Here is a 16,548-nt window from a genome sequence, read left to right on the forward strand (position 1 = left end):
GTGTCTCTGTGATTTACCTCTCAGTCCTCTCCAACGACGGCAGCCGTCCATAGAGAAGATATTTTGAAACAAAAAAAATTATGATACGAGATAATTTTTATATTTTAAATATTTATCATATCAATTATGCACATAAGCATCATACTCAATTAGAATACGGTAAATTTATATTTAATTTAATAATTAAAATTAAATAAATAATAAAAAATTAAAATATTTTTTAGAGTGCCGTAAGGCCGTTTCCAGGTTGGGCCTTTTGTTCTCACTGGCCGGAAAGTTTGATTGGCCATTGAAGTCAGTTATTAACCGGCGAGGAACGGTTGCTTGGTGTCTAAGCGGCGATGCCCGCGACAAGATATACCGAGGTGACAACAAGCGTTATCACCAGGCACGTTTCACCCAAGCGGGTAGAGAACATGTCTTCAAGTGATAGAAGGACAAAGTTCCTGGAGACACGAGCCGTTGTCGGCATGACGTGTCGTACTCAGCGTATTAAATGTGGGTCCATCGTGGAATATTCTCGTAACGCGTCGCGTAGTGTTAGGTGAGTGGCCTGTTGGGCCACGGTGGTTTGGTGGCTCTTGAGCCACCCACTTCCTTGTTGCGGTCCGCAAAACATTATAATGAAAATAAAATTATGTAGGAATTGTTTCAAATAAATTAAGGCCTAATAATTTCTATATATATATATATATAAATACATAAATATAATTTGGCCTGATGCCGGTCATGACTAGCTCTAATTGAAGGATGCCTTATATCGAAATCGAGGTTAATCCCGGGCAAGATAAGATATGGATGGAAAGGATAAAAATAATAGTTATTAAGAACAAATATTTTTAAAATATGATCAAACTAATAAAACTCTAAGTATCTTATTTATTAAATAATAAATTGAATAATTAGCAATGAAATCATGTTAAAAAATTTAAAATTTATTAAAATTATTGTGATGAAGTTTGACGTACAAAATGTTAGATTTGAAAAATCTTTGATCCAAACCAAACTAAAAATAAATATATTTTAGGTCTGAGACTTTGTCGACAACCAATTTTATATAATAGCTTATGATGCTTGATTTATTTTGTAGTTGCTTTTGATATCTATATGATTTTTAATAATTATAATCAAATTATTATGGTATACAGACAAAATAATCTATCAGCAGGTGCAACCTATTTTATTAAAAATAGTATTAGATAGATTCATTCTATCATAGATAAAGTTTTTTATAGATTTTGATTAATTTTTTTTCACTTCATGATCAATCATGATCTATCATGATTAGCAATTAATAAAAAATTAAGTAACCTATAAATTTTTTAATAAATTTTTTTTACTTTACAATCAATCATGATTCATTATAATTAATAATTATAAAAAAATCAAATGATATATAAATTTTTTATTAATTTTGCTTATGATAAAATGAGTCCATCTCATAGTTAGCAGCCTCATTTGTTGGTGGACCCACCTCTTCAAATTCATAGAAAATAGAAGAAAAGAAAAAGGTAAAAGATGAAATGCTTGGAATAATTTTGGGAACTTGGGGTTGATTTTGGGAAACTAGGGTCAGTTGGGTACTTTTGGAGGGTTCCGAAGGGGAATTGTTCGGGAATCTTCAAGGCATATAGGGCGACACGAAGAGTGAGAAACGGATCGAGACATTTGTTTTCGTCCTCCCGGTGTCCCATTTTGCTTTCGCCTCTCTTCCCAAAAATATATTATAATCTCTCATATCCTTCGTAGCATCGATTTGCATTGTGAATCGCCCAGGATTTAGCTTCAGACATTTGTTTCAGTTCTTCGTCGCCGGTAGTCGTCGGGCCTGAAAAGGTAAAAATTTCAATTTTGTTTCGATTCTGGTATTCTTCTCACTGTGATTCTGTTCTATCGGACGCAGTTTTCTCGATTTTTTCTGCGGAGGTTGTTGTGATTCTAGGACGAGAGGATGTGGAAGTATTTTATTTTTTTAAAAGAGAATTTATTGTCTTATGGATTTCTTTAAGAAACATATCTTTATGGATTAATCTCAAGATAGAATTAGACTTCCCGTATGTTCGCTTCTTCTTTTTTTTTTTTGGTTAAATTTTCTTTTCGGCGTCCATTGCTTTATTATCTCTATTTTGCTATTTAAAAAAATATCATCACTGTCTAAATGAAACAGGGTGGGTAATACCATCCTTTCCGTATCATTTTTTAAAGTCACTTTTTTTTTTCGCATTAAAATTTTGAATGATTTTTTGTTTTGTTACCATTCTTAGTTTTACTTTTTGTGATGCATTCTCCCTTGTGATATCCCAGGTTTATTTCTTGTTGGTCTCCTTGAGATTATGTTCCTTGTGCTGCTAATGATGTTGTAATGTGATTGTTTTCTTCATACATCCTCTCTTGGTGTATCTTTTCTGATCTTTTCGTTCTTCAGAATTATGTGTTCTTTCTCAAAAGCTTTTAGTTCTACTGCAAAAACGTTTAGTTCTACATAAACCTTCCTAACATCACTTGCAAGTTTCCTGATTTATTCTTTTTTTCTAAGAATTTGAGCAATTTTGACGAGGCCTATTTCCAAGAAAAGAATAGGATGCTACAGTATTTAAATTTTTATTGTTATTTCAAGAGTTGATTATCGTCTGTGAGATCCTTTGTATTTTTTGGTTGTAGTATATTTACTGAAAGCTTCTTTTGTTTTAGGATGTTTTATTGCATGGTTCTAAGATCTTTTTTTTCTTTTTTTTTTTTTTTTTTGTGGGTGTGGTGTGGTTGGGGTGGGGGGGGGGGTGTTGGTGGGCGGCCTGGGGGGGCCTAATGGTAGATGGATGATGTGGTTGTGAATTATCAAGCTTGGGCTTTGTCGCGCCTCTTCTTTCATTGTATGCTTAGGAATTAGTTGATGCATCATTACGTGATGGTGAAGGCTGGGTTGCATGAGTTCTTATATTATCTTCTGCACTTCTGTATTGTCTCTCAGATGAATATTAGCACAAAGTGTTGTTCTCTATTTGATATCATTTTTTGCTTAATCTTGTTGAGGGTCTTGCTTTTACTAATTCAATAACAATTTCGATATTATAATTTATTTCTCTCGCTTTTTTTTGAATATAAAAAGCCATTTCTTGTTTTGCATTAGATTCTGCCAATTTGGATTTATCCTAATCTGGGATTTTTTTTTTTTTTTTTTAATCTCTGGCTATATTGTAACTTGTGTTATTGTGTTTTCCTGCAGTTTCTAGCTAAAAATTGGAAGACAAATATCAGGGAATGCTGAAAGATGTGCTTGCATGCCAAGTATTTCTCGTCTAAGGTAAATGACAGTGTAGCTCCATCTGAGCTGCCACTGTTCATCCTTGATGAGGTTGGAGCACAAACCTATATCCAATTGATGCTCCATGCACAATTTCTCAATGGAGCTAGAAATCATCAGAAGGCTTTTGTGTTAGATCATGATCTTGTTGAAGATGGTTGAAATCTTCTGCCCTGCAATTCCTGCTTAATAGAAATATATTCTATCAGTGGGACAGTATCGCATTTTATTGTGTGCAAGTGAACTGTGATATCATAAAATGGCAACTGAAAATAAAGGGAGTGTTTTGATGCAAAGATATGAGGTTGGCAGATTGCTAGGGCAAGGCTCCTTTGCCAAGGTATACTATGCTAGGAATATTGGGACTTCCCAGACTGTAGCTATAAAGGTTATTGACAAGGAGAAGGTCTTGAAGCTTGGACTTATAGACCAGATAAAACGAGAGATCTCAGTGATGAGATTGGTAAGGCACCCAAATGTTGTGCAGCTTTATGAGGTCATGGCTACCAAATCTAAGATATACTTTGTGCTGGAATATGTCAAAGGTGGTGAACTATTTCACAAGGTGTCCAAAGGCAGGCTCAAAGAAGATGTTGCCCGGAAATATTTTCAACAACTGATCAGTGCTGTGGACTTCTGCCACAGCAGAGGGGTTTACCACCGTGATCTGAAACCTGAAAACCTTCTTCTTGATGATAATGGAAATTTGAAGATCTCAGATTTTGGTTTGAGTGCCCTTGCAGAGTCTAAGAGGCAGGATGGTTTGCTTCACACAACTTGTGGTACTCCTGCTTATGTGGCTCCTGAGGTGATCGGCAGAAAGGGATATGATGGTGCCAAAGCTGATATCTGGTCTTGTGGGGTGATCTTGTTTGTGCTTATGGCTGGATATCTCCCTTTCCATGACCCAAATCTCATGGAGATGTACAGAAAAATTGGAAAAGCAGAGTTTAAGTGCCCCAATTGGTTCCCTTCAGATGTTCGAAGGTTACTATTAAGGATTCTGGATCCAAACCCAAGTACAAGGATCTCAATTGCAAAAATTAAGGAAAATCCTTGGTTTAGAAGGGGACTTGATCGCAGACTATTGGAAGGTGATGTAGAAACAAAAGAAATTGTTCCTGCTGATGTTAATGCAGCTTTTAATCCCTCTGGTGACAACACAGTCGAGGGGAAGCAGGAGATGGGGAAACTCAGTAACTTGAATGCTTTTGATATCATATCTCTTTCAGCAGGATTTGATCTTTCGGGTTTGTTTGAGGAGACTGACCACAGGAGAGAGGCAAGGTTCATTTCCAGTCAGCCAGCATCCACTATTTTCTCAAAACTGGAGGATACAGCCAACCGCTTGAGGTTGAAGGTAAAGAAGAAGGATAGTGGGGTGTTGAAGATGGAAGGATCAAGGGCAGGAAGAAAGGGGGTGTTGGAGATTGATGCTGAAATATTTGAGGTCACTCCTTTTTTTCATTTGGTGGAGATAAAAAGGGCAAATGGGGATACCTTGGAGTACCAGAAGATGTTGAAACAAGACATAAGGCCGGCCCTTAAGGACATCGTTTGGGCATGGCAAGGTGAGCAGCAGCAGCAGCAGCAGCCTTAGATTATGCTTCCATAGGAGTCAAAGATCATTCCATGTTTGAGTAATTTCTATATGTTGTTTTCTTGTTATTGCTGTTCTTGTTTAAAAAATGTTGCCTTTTTTCCCTGTGACCATATTAAATTACTGAAGTTATTCTCTCATTATAGTGTGTGCATCACTATTGGGCAACTACCTCTATAATTTAGAGAGTTTGGCTTCAGAGCCAAGGGTCTGGTTGGTTGCCCGTAGCTATGCATATTAACTCAGTTCTACATAGTGGGAGCCTTCTTAAGGCTTTTCGTTGCTCTTTATGTTTTGTTGCCCTGTACTGAGACAATGAAGAAGGTTGGTGAGCTACTATAACCAGGACCTCACGAGAATGATAATGGTTCCATGGAAAGCTCCCATGTTGGACCATAAATTCAAACAAATTGGTTGTTTTAAACAACAAATCATGAGATTTTTCCGTTAATCTGGCAATGATTAGGGTAGCTGTTCCAAAAGGTATCCCTACCTGCACCATGACTGCTTTATCTACCGACCTAAATTTGAAATGCATTTCTTAACCATCAAGAAGTGATAGATTGCATATACGTGATCTTAGGTGCTTTTGTTACTAACATTCAGCTTGAAGCAAGTTTGATCAAATAATCTTAAGATTGTATTTGGTGCATTGCAAGACAGTGATAATTTAGATTATCTGCAATCTAGATAGATTGTCATTGATTACTGTATTTGGTACACGCATATAATATTATAATAAAATTATTGAAAATCTTGATTGACATATTTGATATGATAAACAGATTACAGGTAGTATAATATCAAATTTTTAAAATATTTTTAAATTAAATTTATTAAAAATTATATCTTATGCATAAAATTTTTAATTTTTTAGAACAAAAGAATAAAAATATATTATAATATATAATATATAATGTATTATATATATAATATATTATATAATATATTATTTTATTATTTTTATTATTTTTTCTTCTTTCTCCTTCCTTCGCACACCACAACCCCCTCCAACCCCCGGTTGCTCTGCCCCGGCCCCCCGATAGTCGCATCTCTGGCACCGCCCTCGGCCCTCTGGCCGTTCGCGCCACCCTCTGCACCGTCCCCTGGCTCTTTGGTGAATCCGCAACCCCCGTCCTCTGCAGCTGCCTCCATCGCCTTCTTCACCCATCCGCATCGTCGCCCTCACCCACACTGTCGGTCCCTTGCACCCCACCCCCCGCAGCCATCCGGTATGGGGCCACCGGCGGTGACTGGCGTCGTTTGATTCCTGCTGAGCCCGATCTTCCCTTTCCTCACATCAGACAAAAAAAAAAAGAGAAAGGGACCGTCGGCTCCTCCACACCGTGTCCTCCTTCGCACAGTGACTGCAAGTTGCCATGCGGAGAAGCAGCGGCGACTCCGACCGCAACATCTGAGTAGTTAAAGGCACCGGACATGACTTGCCAGCAGCCCGATTAACCAAACAAACAAGAAAAAAGAGGGGGGGGGAGGGGTCGTTGGATCCCATCTTGACCGGTATTTTTTCTTTGTTTCCCGATGGCTACCGACAGCCGGCGGTTGGGAGATGGTGGTGGTCCGTCGATTCATCGATTTTGGAGTCACTATCGGTCAGATTTTGTAGAGGAGGGCATCGGTTTTGGTTTTCCTCTTTCTGCTGCCCATCGTGAGGAAGAAGATTGTCTAGATTTTGAAAGATATTTTTGTTCAAAAAAATTATTATAAAATTATCAAATATATAGTAATTTTTATAGTCATTCCTCTCATTGGTAATTCAGATTATCTTTTATGAGGTAATCTGGATTACCTGATAATTTGGATTATCAATTCAAAAAATATGTTAAATATGATAATTTGATAAAATTTTTTAAATTATCAATAATTTAGATAGATTGTCAGTTACCAAATGCAAACTCAATTGGTTTAGGTCTTATTATTTCACTTCTCGTCCTGATATTACTTTCGAGTTTGACAGGATATCTGCCTGATTCACCCTACGCTGTGCATACAGAAGGAAAAAAAAAGTTGCTGTCAGCAACTTAAAATCATGATCCTGAGCTGTGAAGGAGGATCTTTTGTATTGGTTAATTTTATGTTATGGTGCAGCGGAAAAGTATTTAAGACTTTTCTTGTTCTTGTCGGTTGGTATGATCAAGATGCCAAACAATGAACATCTGAATGTTTGCGACATGATTAAGTGGATAGCTAGTGATACATAAGTCGTGCGGTCCATCTGTGATCAAATTTAGTGCCATTTGTTTCTGAGCTTTTCTTAAAAACCTGTCTGAGTTGACGAGTTAAAAATATGGCCTAGGTTGACTTTAATTGAAGTGCCAAGGTCCCTTTCCAACAATAACCTGCCCCATTTGTTTGGTATATGAAGTTTTGAAAGTTGCTTGCAGTTTGTAATTTTATTTGGAAATTGATTGAAGATATTAAGTGTTAATTCAGGTGGTGCAACATCATTAATATAAGATTGTGGATTCCAGTTTCATCCAAGTGCTTCAAGACATGAGTTATTACAGGTGCAATATTGTTCAAGATCTATAAAAAAAAAGGTCATCATTTTCTGTATTCTGTAAGGTGTCGACCAAGAAGTCTCCTTGTATTTTTAAAAATAATGATAATACTTTCCTATTTAGCACTTAAAAGCAATTAATGCCGCATAATATTGGTTCCTTTGTGAGCAAAACAGATCCTGGTTCCTTTTCATTTTGGCCAAAAGATTCTATTGGTTATTCTGAAGGTTTGGATGATTTACTCATCAAATGCTAGCTGGTCCAGATTAATCATGCTTTAATAGCATGAAAAAAAAAATGTTGGATGACAACATGCCCACCCTAGAAAAAAGAGAAGGAATTCATGTATGTGAAAAAAGATTAGCAGACTTTAGTAGCGTATTTAAGCAGTATATGTGCTTTTATTAACAGAGTATGATTTTTGTTACTCAGTTGTTGGCATTTTGATCTAGATCTTGTGTTCATTTTTTGGGCCAATTACTTATGTAGGAAGAGGTGTGTGAAGCCATGAGTGAACCTTCTCTTATAGTAGTTTTTGGGTACTTTGGAAACTTTTGTTCTTTGATTCTCTTAATTGTATTCATACAAGAATTATTTGAATCAATTGTCTTATCAAAAAACAAAAAAATCTCTTCTATTACGGTGGTTCTTTTTCCTTGGCAGCTTAGTTTGGATCTAACCATCTAGCCAATATTGCACCTTAATCACTTGCTCGCATCAGGAAGTGATGGCCATTGTAGGAATTTCTCTTGGTAGCTTCTACCTCCAAATTGTCCTTGGGATCCCAAACATCATAAGATATGGATGAGAATGATGATGCAGACTTCTTGGTGGTGATCCATGACACCAGTGTGGAAGAACCAGCAAAGTTTAGATACCCTTCAAGCCAATCTCTAGTCACTAGATTTTCTACCTCTTCCCCCTTCTCCTAATGTCCAATGGGGATCAAAGCCCCACATAGGGTGTCATATTTGGGCTGGTTTTGGGCCCATGTTTTTTTGTTATTTTGGTAGGAAGGCCCATGTTTACTTAGTGACATTGAATCATTTTGGAAACTCTAAGCTTGGCACGTGGCAGGCATTTGTTGGACGTGTGGCCCAAAATTAAGCACATTTCTTCAACCTGAATCAAGAGAATTCAAAAATGCTGACATGCCAACGTCCAATGAACCTCCAAAATGAGGCTTTTAGCGGGAACTCCTTTGGTCATAAAAAAATAGGAATCTGGTACTAAGGTTCCTCGGATGCTATAATCTATAGTAAACCACCTATTTCAAAGTTAGGCACCACCCACCAATGTACAAAACTATAAATCATATTGGTTAGTTCAGTAGTCTATACTTTTTTATTTCACCTGGATACCATATGAAATTCACATTCCCATATCTACAGGAGAGCATGTTCAGTCTGAATCCTCTGAGGGCATATTTGGTTAGCGTGTTGGAATTTGAATCGGAATCGAAATACATTGGAATGGAATAAAATTTAAAGATTAGAGAAGAGTTTTTTCTTTAATGAACACTAAGAGAGAATAGGTATTGGATTTTTGAAAATTAAAGCATTTCTATTCCTTTTTGAAATTGAAATAAGTATGAGATTTCTTCGATCAAATAGCTGAAATGAAAGCCACCCATTCCTAACCTCATTTCGACAACTTTCCCCAACTACACATGCAAAGTTGGTGGCCAATGACTTGGGAGGCGACGTTGTTGAAAATTCGTGGTATTTGTGCGGCACTGAGGTCTGACTTCAAGCTGGTTATCAATTACTTGGCACAACCGCTACTCTCTTTTAAAAGGCCTCTTGGACCGCTGCTGCCCACTTCAAGCGTTGAAAGGGCTGGTGTTTGCCATTTCCCTGCTCTGTTTTCTCCATAGACTTTTCTTGCAAGAATCCTCCCTTAGAAAAAAAGGAAAGAAAAAAAAAAGTTAAGAATGAAAAAAATCATGTAGGCATAATCTTTTGGAACAGATTTACAGATATGGTCGGCCTTCTCCAATAAACTAAAAGTAGTTGTGTTAACGTTTAATTGATCCACGAGTCTCTACTCCACTTTATAATTTGGTGATTCCCATTTTGAATCTATTACGTTTCTTTTTACAGCCTTCGTCCGGTATTGGGAATATGCTTTCACAAGCATCAGCGCCAAGTAGTTTGCCATGCGCCTAAACTGGACCGAACTTGGGCTGCTTTTGTTTTATACGACAATGAAAGTTAATCTTGAATGATATATGGAGAAACTACAATCATGTTCTGCAAGAATTATTCTGGGATGGCAGTCATACTTTTATTATTTAAAATCTCTCTTTTTTTTTTTTATGGAAAAAAATAATGTTTCATGATCAATAACAATAACATAGGATGCAAATTGCAGACACCTTAATATAATGAGGCTAAAAGTCCTCTTTCTTTTTTTTTTTTCTTTAGATGTTTTTCTCCTTGGAAACTCATTGGATGTGACACTACCTTGGAATCGAGGTGAATGACATCACTCACGAACTAGATTTCTTGTTTTTCTATGCAAACAGAGACCTAACTAGCTTGCTTTTTTTTGGTAAGTTGGATGACTTGATTGATATGAGTATAGATATACCTGTGGGAACAAATTAAGAAGGAACATTTGTTTAAGAATCCTATAATGTTGTCCTAGTATGATTAGTCACATAGCTTACCATTTAGTCAGTAGTACCATTAGTTTTCTCTTAGACATGTAATACCTTAATAAAGAGTAGGACACGCATCATTCATCAGCAATCACGCAAAAGTAATGAATTTTGGTATTAGCATGAAGTTGACATGAAAACCATCTAAGGGATGTCAAGATGTCTTACCATTCGTCCAGTGGTACTATTAGGACATGCATCATTCACCAATAATCATATAGAAGTAATAAATTTTGGCATGAGCATTAAATCGACCTGAAAACCATCTAACGAAGATCAAGATGTCTCCTTCTAGATAAATACAAGAAGCTTTCAACTTTTGGTCCTGCATCATTCACCAATAATCATATAGAAGTAATAAATTTTGGCATGAGCATTAAATCGACCTGAAAACCATCTAACGAAGATCAAGATGTCTCCTTCTAGATGAATACAAGAAGCTTTCAACTTTTGGCATTAATTCCACCATTGACATAGCAGTATCATAAATATCTTCTCAAGGTATCTAAAGCATAGCTAGCTTTCCTATTAAAAACTTTAATGCTACTATTAATATCACAATACTTGCATTATTGTGAGCTAAGCTAAATACATCGATTTTTGCAACATAATCCAGTATACAAACTATAACAAATACCAAAATACACTAGCATGACATGTTTGAGGGAGGGCATAGGTTGGGAGGCATAAGCATCATTTTTTTCCGATCATGATGATCCAACAGCCAAGTCAAATGGTAGGTTAGGTTAGCTGAGATTTGTTAGGTCCAGGTTTGGCACATCCCATTTATAATCTAGAAAAGTGAAAAACCTAGGCGTAGTCTACAAGGTAAGCCATCTCTAACAATTAGGGTTGGCCCAAACCCCGTACCATAAAATTCTCTTAGTGAGGGATGCAGAGGATTCAAACACTCGCACCAGCTTTAGTCCTATCGACTAGACCACTCAGAACTATTACCAGGTATCAAGTGCTAGAAATAAAAGAGACAAATTTCTAAGAGGCACCAAGTCACCATCCAATTTATCTCCTTTTCATGGTTTAGGTGCAACATAACATCCCATTACTGTGTGAAAGATGAGGAAAGTTGACATTGCGAGCGGAGGAGCCCTTGTGGTGGTGGCTTGCTACTTGGGAGACAACGTTGACTACACTTCTAAAAGATGTTATCTCAAAAAAGAGAGAAAAAAAAAAAGGTGTTTCCACTGTATAAAGTTTGATATGTCGGCAAGATATGTAGTACGAGCTAGAGATACCAACTCGACCATCTTGAGTTGGGGGTCTCTATGGACACATTTCATTCACTTTCGCACTTCTTTCATGTGGCTCATTAACTATGTTGATGTGTCATGATTCTTTTTTTTTTTTAAAAAAGGCTTAATTTGAATGCCTGCCAATTGACATGGAAGTTCTTCTTGGGCCGGACAATTCACTATTTAACTCTTCTATTACTTTTCATGGTTAATTTATACCAATCCTCTTTTATCATGTTGTACTGAAAAATTTTCATGTGAATGAATAACCTACTCCTCTCCTTAGGGACCATTTGTACCATATTTTTATGAGAAAAAAATAATAAAATAAATGATAAATCCTACGCACCAAACGAGAAGATAAAAAAAATATCAATAATTTTTTTTCTCATATTAAATAATTGAGTGAAAGTAATTAATTCAAAATTTTCATGATCGGAATGTCTTTATTTATTTTTTTTATTGATGGTAATCTAAAATTATAATACCAGCATAATTTTTATATGGTACCAATTTATATTAGAAATTATAATATTATGCTAAATCTAAATTTCTAATTTTCAATCTAATTCTTTAATTTTTTCTAAGTCAATTAATAAAAAGTGTGGTTGTATTTAAATAAATTTATTAAATAAAAAACTGATGATACTAAAATTTATTTATAATAAAAATTATATTTTTTAATATATATATATATAATTAGCTTAAAATATTTATTAATTCATTAAATATATTTCAATATTTGAAATAGTTCATACTGATAAGCTTTATATAAATGAGATATAAATGGCCACAAATGAATTGAATAAAAAAAAGTGATCATTTGAATTATTTATTTAAGAGTATTGTTAGAAATTTGATAATATTTTATATAAAATTATTTCTAACTAAACATATAAATTTTGTTTAGTATCATTTTTTATAATAATATTTTCTATTAACCAAATATGATAAAATTTATTTTTCTATAATTATTTTTAATAAATATTTTTTAAAAATTATCAGATTATATTCTGATGTGGCACACTCCAACCAAAAATGTCCTTATTGAAAATTCTTTAATGTCGCATTGGTTAAAGGATTTATTTTAAGTTTTCAAGTCATCCAGTTGCTATTTTCAGGATTTTTTTTTATTTTAAATTTCAGTGGCATAATAATTTTTTTTTATTTCTAAAAAATAAAATATATAATTAAAAATGTATTTTATTAATTATACTTTATTGAGATCAAGTACGTGGGGTGCGTGACCAACAAATAATAAAATTGCATCATGTGGGGATGCTGCACCTATCACGTTGGAGGTACTTAAAGCCGCAAAGTATGGCGGCCTAACCTCTTCTTTTGGAGAAAACAAAAGATAAGGCTGTTCATTCACACCCTTCAAAGCCCTCTGAAGGTGGTGGCCACATGTGAGAGACCCCAGTTTTTTCAAGGAAAAAAAAAATATTAATGATCATATGTGATTTTAATTTTCTAACAACTTAGTGGGTCTCACACAAATGCTCTCTCTCCCCAATCAAATAGTCCAAAAGATGCACATACGGCAAGCAACTTGTCAGTCGAACGCAATAATGTATACAATTTATGGGAATCCAGTTGTTGAAAGGTACTAGGATACCAAAGTTTTTAATTTTTTTTTTTACCTCTCTTTTCTTGGTTAGGTTGGACCAAGTTTAAGTGCTTGCCCACACAAGAAAGATATATGATACTTGCTTGTTGAAAAAATTACGTGCAAAATAAACTGTTGACGTATTTTTCTAATTTTTTAAGTTTGTTAACTAATTAATTTTATTTGATATAGACGACCTTTGATTGATGAATGATTGAATAAATTGTAGCCTTATGCTTTTGTTGCGTACAAGGTTAGGAGAACACATATGGGATGGACACGTAGAAACAATGGAGGTGGATCCCATGGTTACATCACCATGATATTAATTGAACCTATACTGGATGTTTGCGAATGAAGATAGGAATATTTAGAGGAAATAGATAAGATGGTATATGGTCGGAACAAATGCAATTCTAGCAAGAAATCTAATTTTCCCATATTTCCTTTTCAAGACACCAATCATTCCACCACGTTATATTCTTGCTACTCAGTGGAATCGTAGAGAAATCCAACGTATAGCCAGGGGTTCCCAGCAACACTCCAAAGCATGAGCTTCAGTTGTTTTCAATTCTTATATTACTGGGCATGTCTGGTCCATAATTCTTATACTACTGTTCTAATCCAGATGTGATTAATATTATTTTATTAGTTTTGATATATTTTTCTTACTAACCATATTGTTAGACTATATATTGATGTATATAATATTATAATTAATATACAAGATATAAAGAAGAAATATGTATCTTTTACATATTCTGTGTCTTCTTACATTTACCATTCCTTCTTGTATTTTAACAACTAAGACCGAGCATGACATTTGTTCAATCACCATTTATTGATTCTGAGTAATGTGAGACCCACATGAATTGACAGAGAGAGATTTAACACTAAGACATCATTGTAAAGCTTACTAAATTTATAGTAGCACATTCATGAGACTTGGCATATTAAAAGAAGTCTTATCTTTATAAATATCTGAAATTACATATATATCGTTACAAATTTATTATTTATGCATATGTCCTTATACATAAACTATTTTTTCATATATATCCAATAGATATTTGAAATTACATGTATACTTATATATTTCTATTTATATGTACATCCTTTTATATGCATACTTTCCTAAACTTACTATTTATATGCAGGAGGAAACAATTAAAGATATATACATAAATAGAAAATTTGTGAAAGCATATATATATGAAAAAAAATCGTTGTTATAAGAGTATTGTGCAAGCAGTAAATTTGCCAGAATATACATATAATCTAAGATATTTATAATCATATATATTAGAAATTCTGAATTAAAAAAAAGCAATCTATATATGATCCTAAATTTCCAAACAGCAATTGCCTATTTACATTTCCCAAATCTCTACTTCTGATGTAACCAAGATAAATAAAGCTCACGTAAAAAGTATATATATTTTTTTAAATAAGAAGAGAAATCTACAGGTGCGGTTCCTCCCATCTATCGCAATCTTTTGTGCTAACAAAAGCTCAGACCTCGGCCCCTTTTCCGTTAGTAACCGCCATGGTGGTGGTGTGATCGGTGGGACCAAGGCGGAGGTGGTCCCACGCGGCCCAGGCCCAGTCGAAGGAGTGGAGAACGATGTAGGTACCGATCCCGCCGATGAGGCCGTAGGCGATGGAGTACGTCAATGGCATCAAGATTAGCGTCATGAACGCCGGGATCGCCTCCTTCATGTCGTCCCAATCGATCTCGGCCACCGATTTCATCATCAGCACCCCGACCAACACCAGCGGTGGGCCCACCGCCCACGCCGGTATCGACGCCAGCAGCGGCGTGAAGAAGAATGACAGCATAAAATACCCCGCCACCGTCAACGCCGTCAGCCCGGTTCTCCCGCCTTCTCTTATCCCCGTGGACGACTCGATGAACGCCGTCACCGGCGAGGTGCCGAGGAGCGAGCCGGCGACGATGGCGGTGGCGTCCGACATGAAGGCGAAGTACTGGCCCTCGAAGTCGCCGTTCTCGTCGACGAAGCCGGCGAAGCGGGCCATGGAATAGAGGGTCCCGGTCGTGTCGAGGATGTCGACGTAGAGGAAGGTGACCAAGGCCTCCCAGAAGTGGCCTCCGCCGATGCCGGAGAAGCTGAGGGCGCCGGCGGTCGAGCGGATGGGGTGGATGTCGACGACCTTCTTGAAGTAGTTGTACGAGTCGTTGCCGGAGGGGGTGTCGGGGAAGGCGGTGACGGCAGTGCCGCGGAACCAGGAGACGGCGGTGACGAAGACGATGCCGTAGATCATGGCGCCCTTGATGCGTTTGATGAGGCAGAAGGCGATGATGAGGAAGCCAACGACGGCGAGCCAGAAGGTGGGGCTCTCCATGCGGCCGTGGAGGCAGAGGATGTCGCCGGAGACGGTGCCGCCGGGGATGAGCTCGACGGTGCCATTGGAGAAGGAGCGCACGGGTGCAAGGGAGGCGCGTGCGTCGCGAGGGCAGGCGGCGAGGGTGACGAGCGTCGACGAAGAGTAGCCGACGAGGCCGACGCCCTGGTCGTTCTGGAGGCCGATGAAGGCCAAGAAGAGTCCGATGCCGGCGGAGGAAGAGATGCGGACCGGGTGGGGGACGAGCTTGGCAAGCTTGGAGCGGAAGCCGAGTGCAGATATGAGAAGGAAGAGAAGCCCCTCGAGGAAGACGGCGGCGAGGGCGTTGCCGTAGGAGAGGTTGCCGGAGCCGTGGAAGCCGACGACGGTGTAGGCGAAGTACGCGTTGGCGCCCATGCCGGGGGCGAGGGCGAGGGGGAGGTTGGCGAACGCGCCCATGATGACGGAGCCGATGATGGAGGAGGCGGCCGTGGCGACGATGAGGTCGCGCCGGACGCGTTCGAGGCAGGCGGCGTAGCCGGGGTCGACCGGCGGGAACTTGCACGTCGGCGTGGGGTTGTCGCAGTCGGAGATGGAGCAGGTGGCGCCGGAGTCGGCGAGGATGGAGGCGTTGACGGCGAGAATATACGCCATGGTCAGGAAGGTGGCAGTGCCGGCGCGGAGCTCCGTCGTGAAGGTGGAGCCCCGCTCGGCGAGTTTAAGCCGCTTCCCAAACCAAGACTTGGCCACGGCCGAGTTAAGCCGGCCGAGTCGGGAGTTGGCCGACAGCGAGGCAGCCGGCGTTGGATCCATCGACCGCTGTGGGGTTGGGGGGGGGAGGGAGTCCGTAGGGGTGGGTTGGTTTAAAGAGGATGGAGGAGGGGAGGTGTAATTAGGGATTAATTTGAAATATTTAGGATTCTTTGGGGGTTTATGGGATCTTCCGCGGGTGGAGTCAAAAGAAGATTCTAATCCGCACGCACCTCTCGTTCGTTTTCTTTACCGTTAATTTATTTCCTCCTGTTCTCTTTCCAGGGCTTCGTTTACAAAGGATTCTAATATTTTCCTTCCTTTCCCACGAGATTCTTGCTTCCCTCAGGTAGACTCGTTCTACCGTAGATAAATTAAGCCAATAAAAAATTCACACATCAGTTGTTCTTCATTAATTGGTAATCATGATTGATGCCGGTTAGCTGTGAGGTGAAAAAGGAGTCAATCAAAATCTACAGAAGATTTTGCTTACGGTAGAATGAGTCTACCTAAC

General features: G+C 38.0%; 2 protein-coding genes across 2 annotated transcripts; one reads left to right on the top strand and one right to left on the bottom strand.

Annotated features, from left to right (window-relative positions):
* The first annotated feature begins 1,606 nt into the window (after positions 1 to 1,606).
* Positions 1,607 to 5,191, top strand: LOC105057189 (CBL-interacting protein kinase 18). Its single transcript, XM_010939686.4, has 2 exons — positions 1,607 to 1,836; positions 3,224 to 5,191. Exon 2 carries the CDS (start codon positions 3,561 to 3,563, stop codon positions 4,899 to 4,901), a length of 1,341 nt encoding a protein of 446 aa, XP_010937988.1. The 5' UTR covers positions 1,607 to 1,836; positions 3,224 to 3,560; the 3' UTR covers positions 4,902 to 5,191.
* A 9,050-nt stretch (positions 5,192 to 14,241) lies between these two features.
* Positions 14,242 to 16,132, bottom strand: LOC105057188 (adenine/guanine permease AZG1). Its single transcript, XM_010939684.4, has one exon. The coding sequence runs from the start codon at positions 16,095 to 16,097 to the stop codon at positions 14,454 to 14,456; it is 1,644 nt and encodes a 547-aa protein (XP_010937986.1). The 5' UTR covers positions 16,098 to 16,132; the 3' UTR covers positions 14,242 to 14,453.
* Positions 16,133 to 16,548: the final 416 nt, after the last annotated feature.

The sequence above is a fragment of the Elaeis guineensis genome, chromosome 14 (assembly GCF_000442705.2).
Source record: "Elaeis guineensis isolate ETL-2024a chromosome 14, EG11, whole genome shotgun sequence".
Taxonomy (NCBI): domain Eukaryota; kingdom Viridiplantae; phylum Streptophyta; class Magnoliopsida; order Arecales; family Arecaceae; genus Elaeis; species Elaeis guineensis.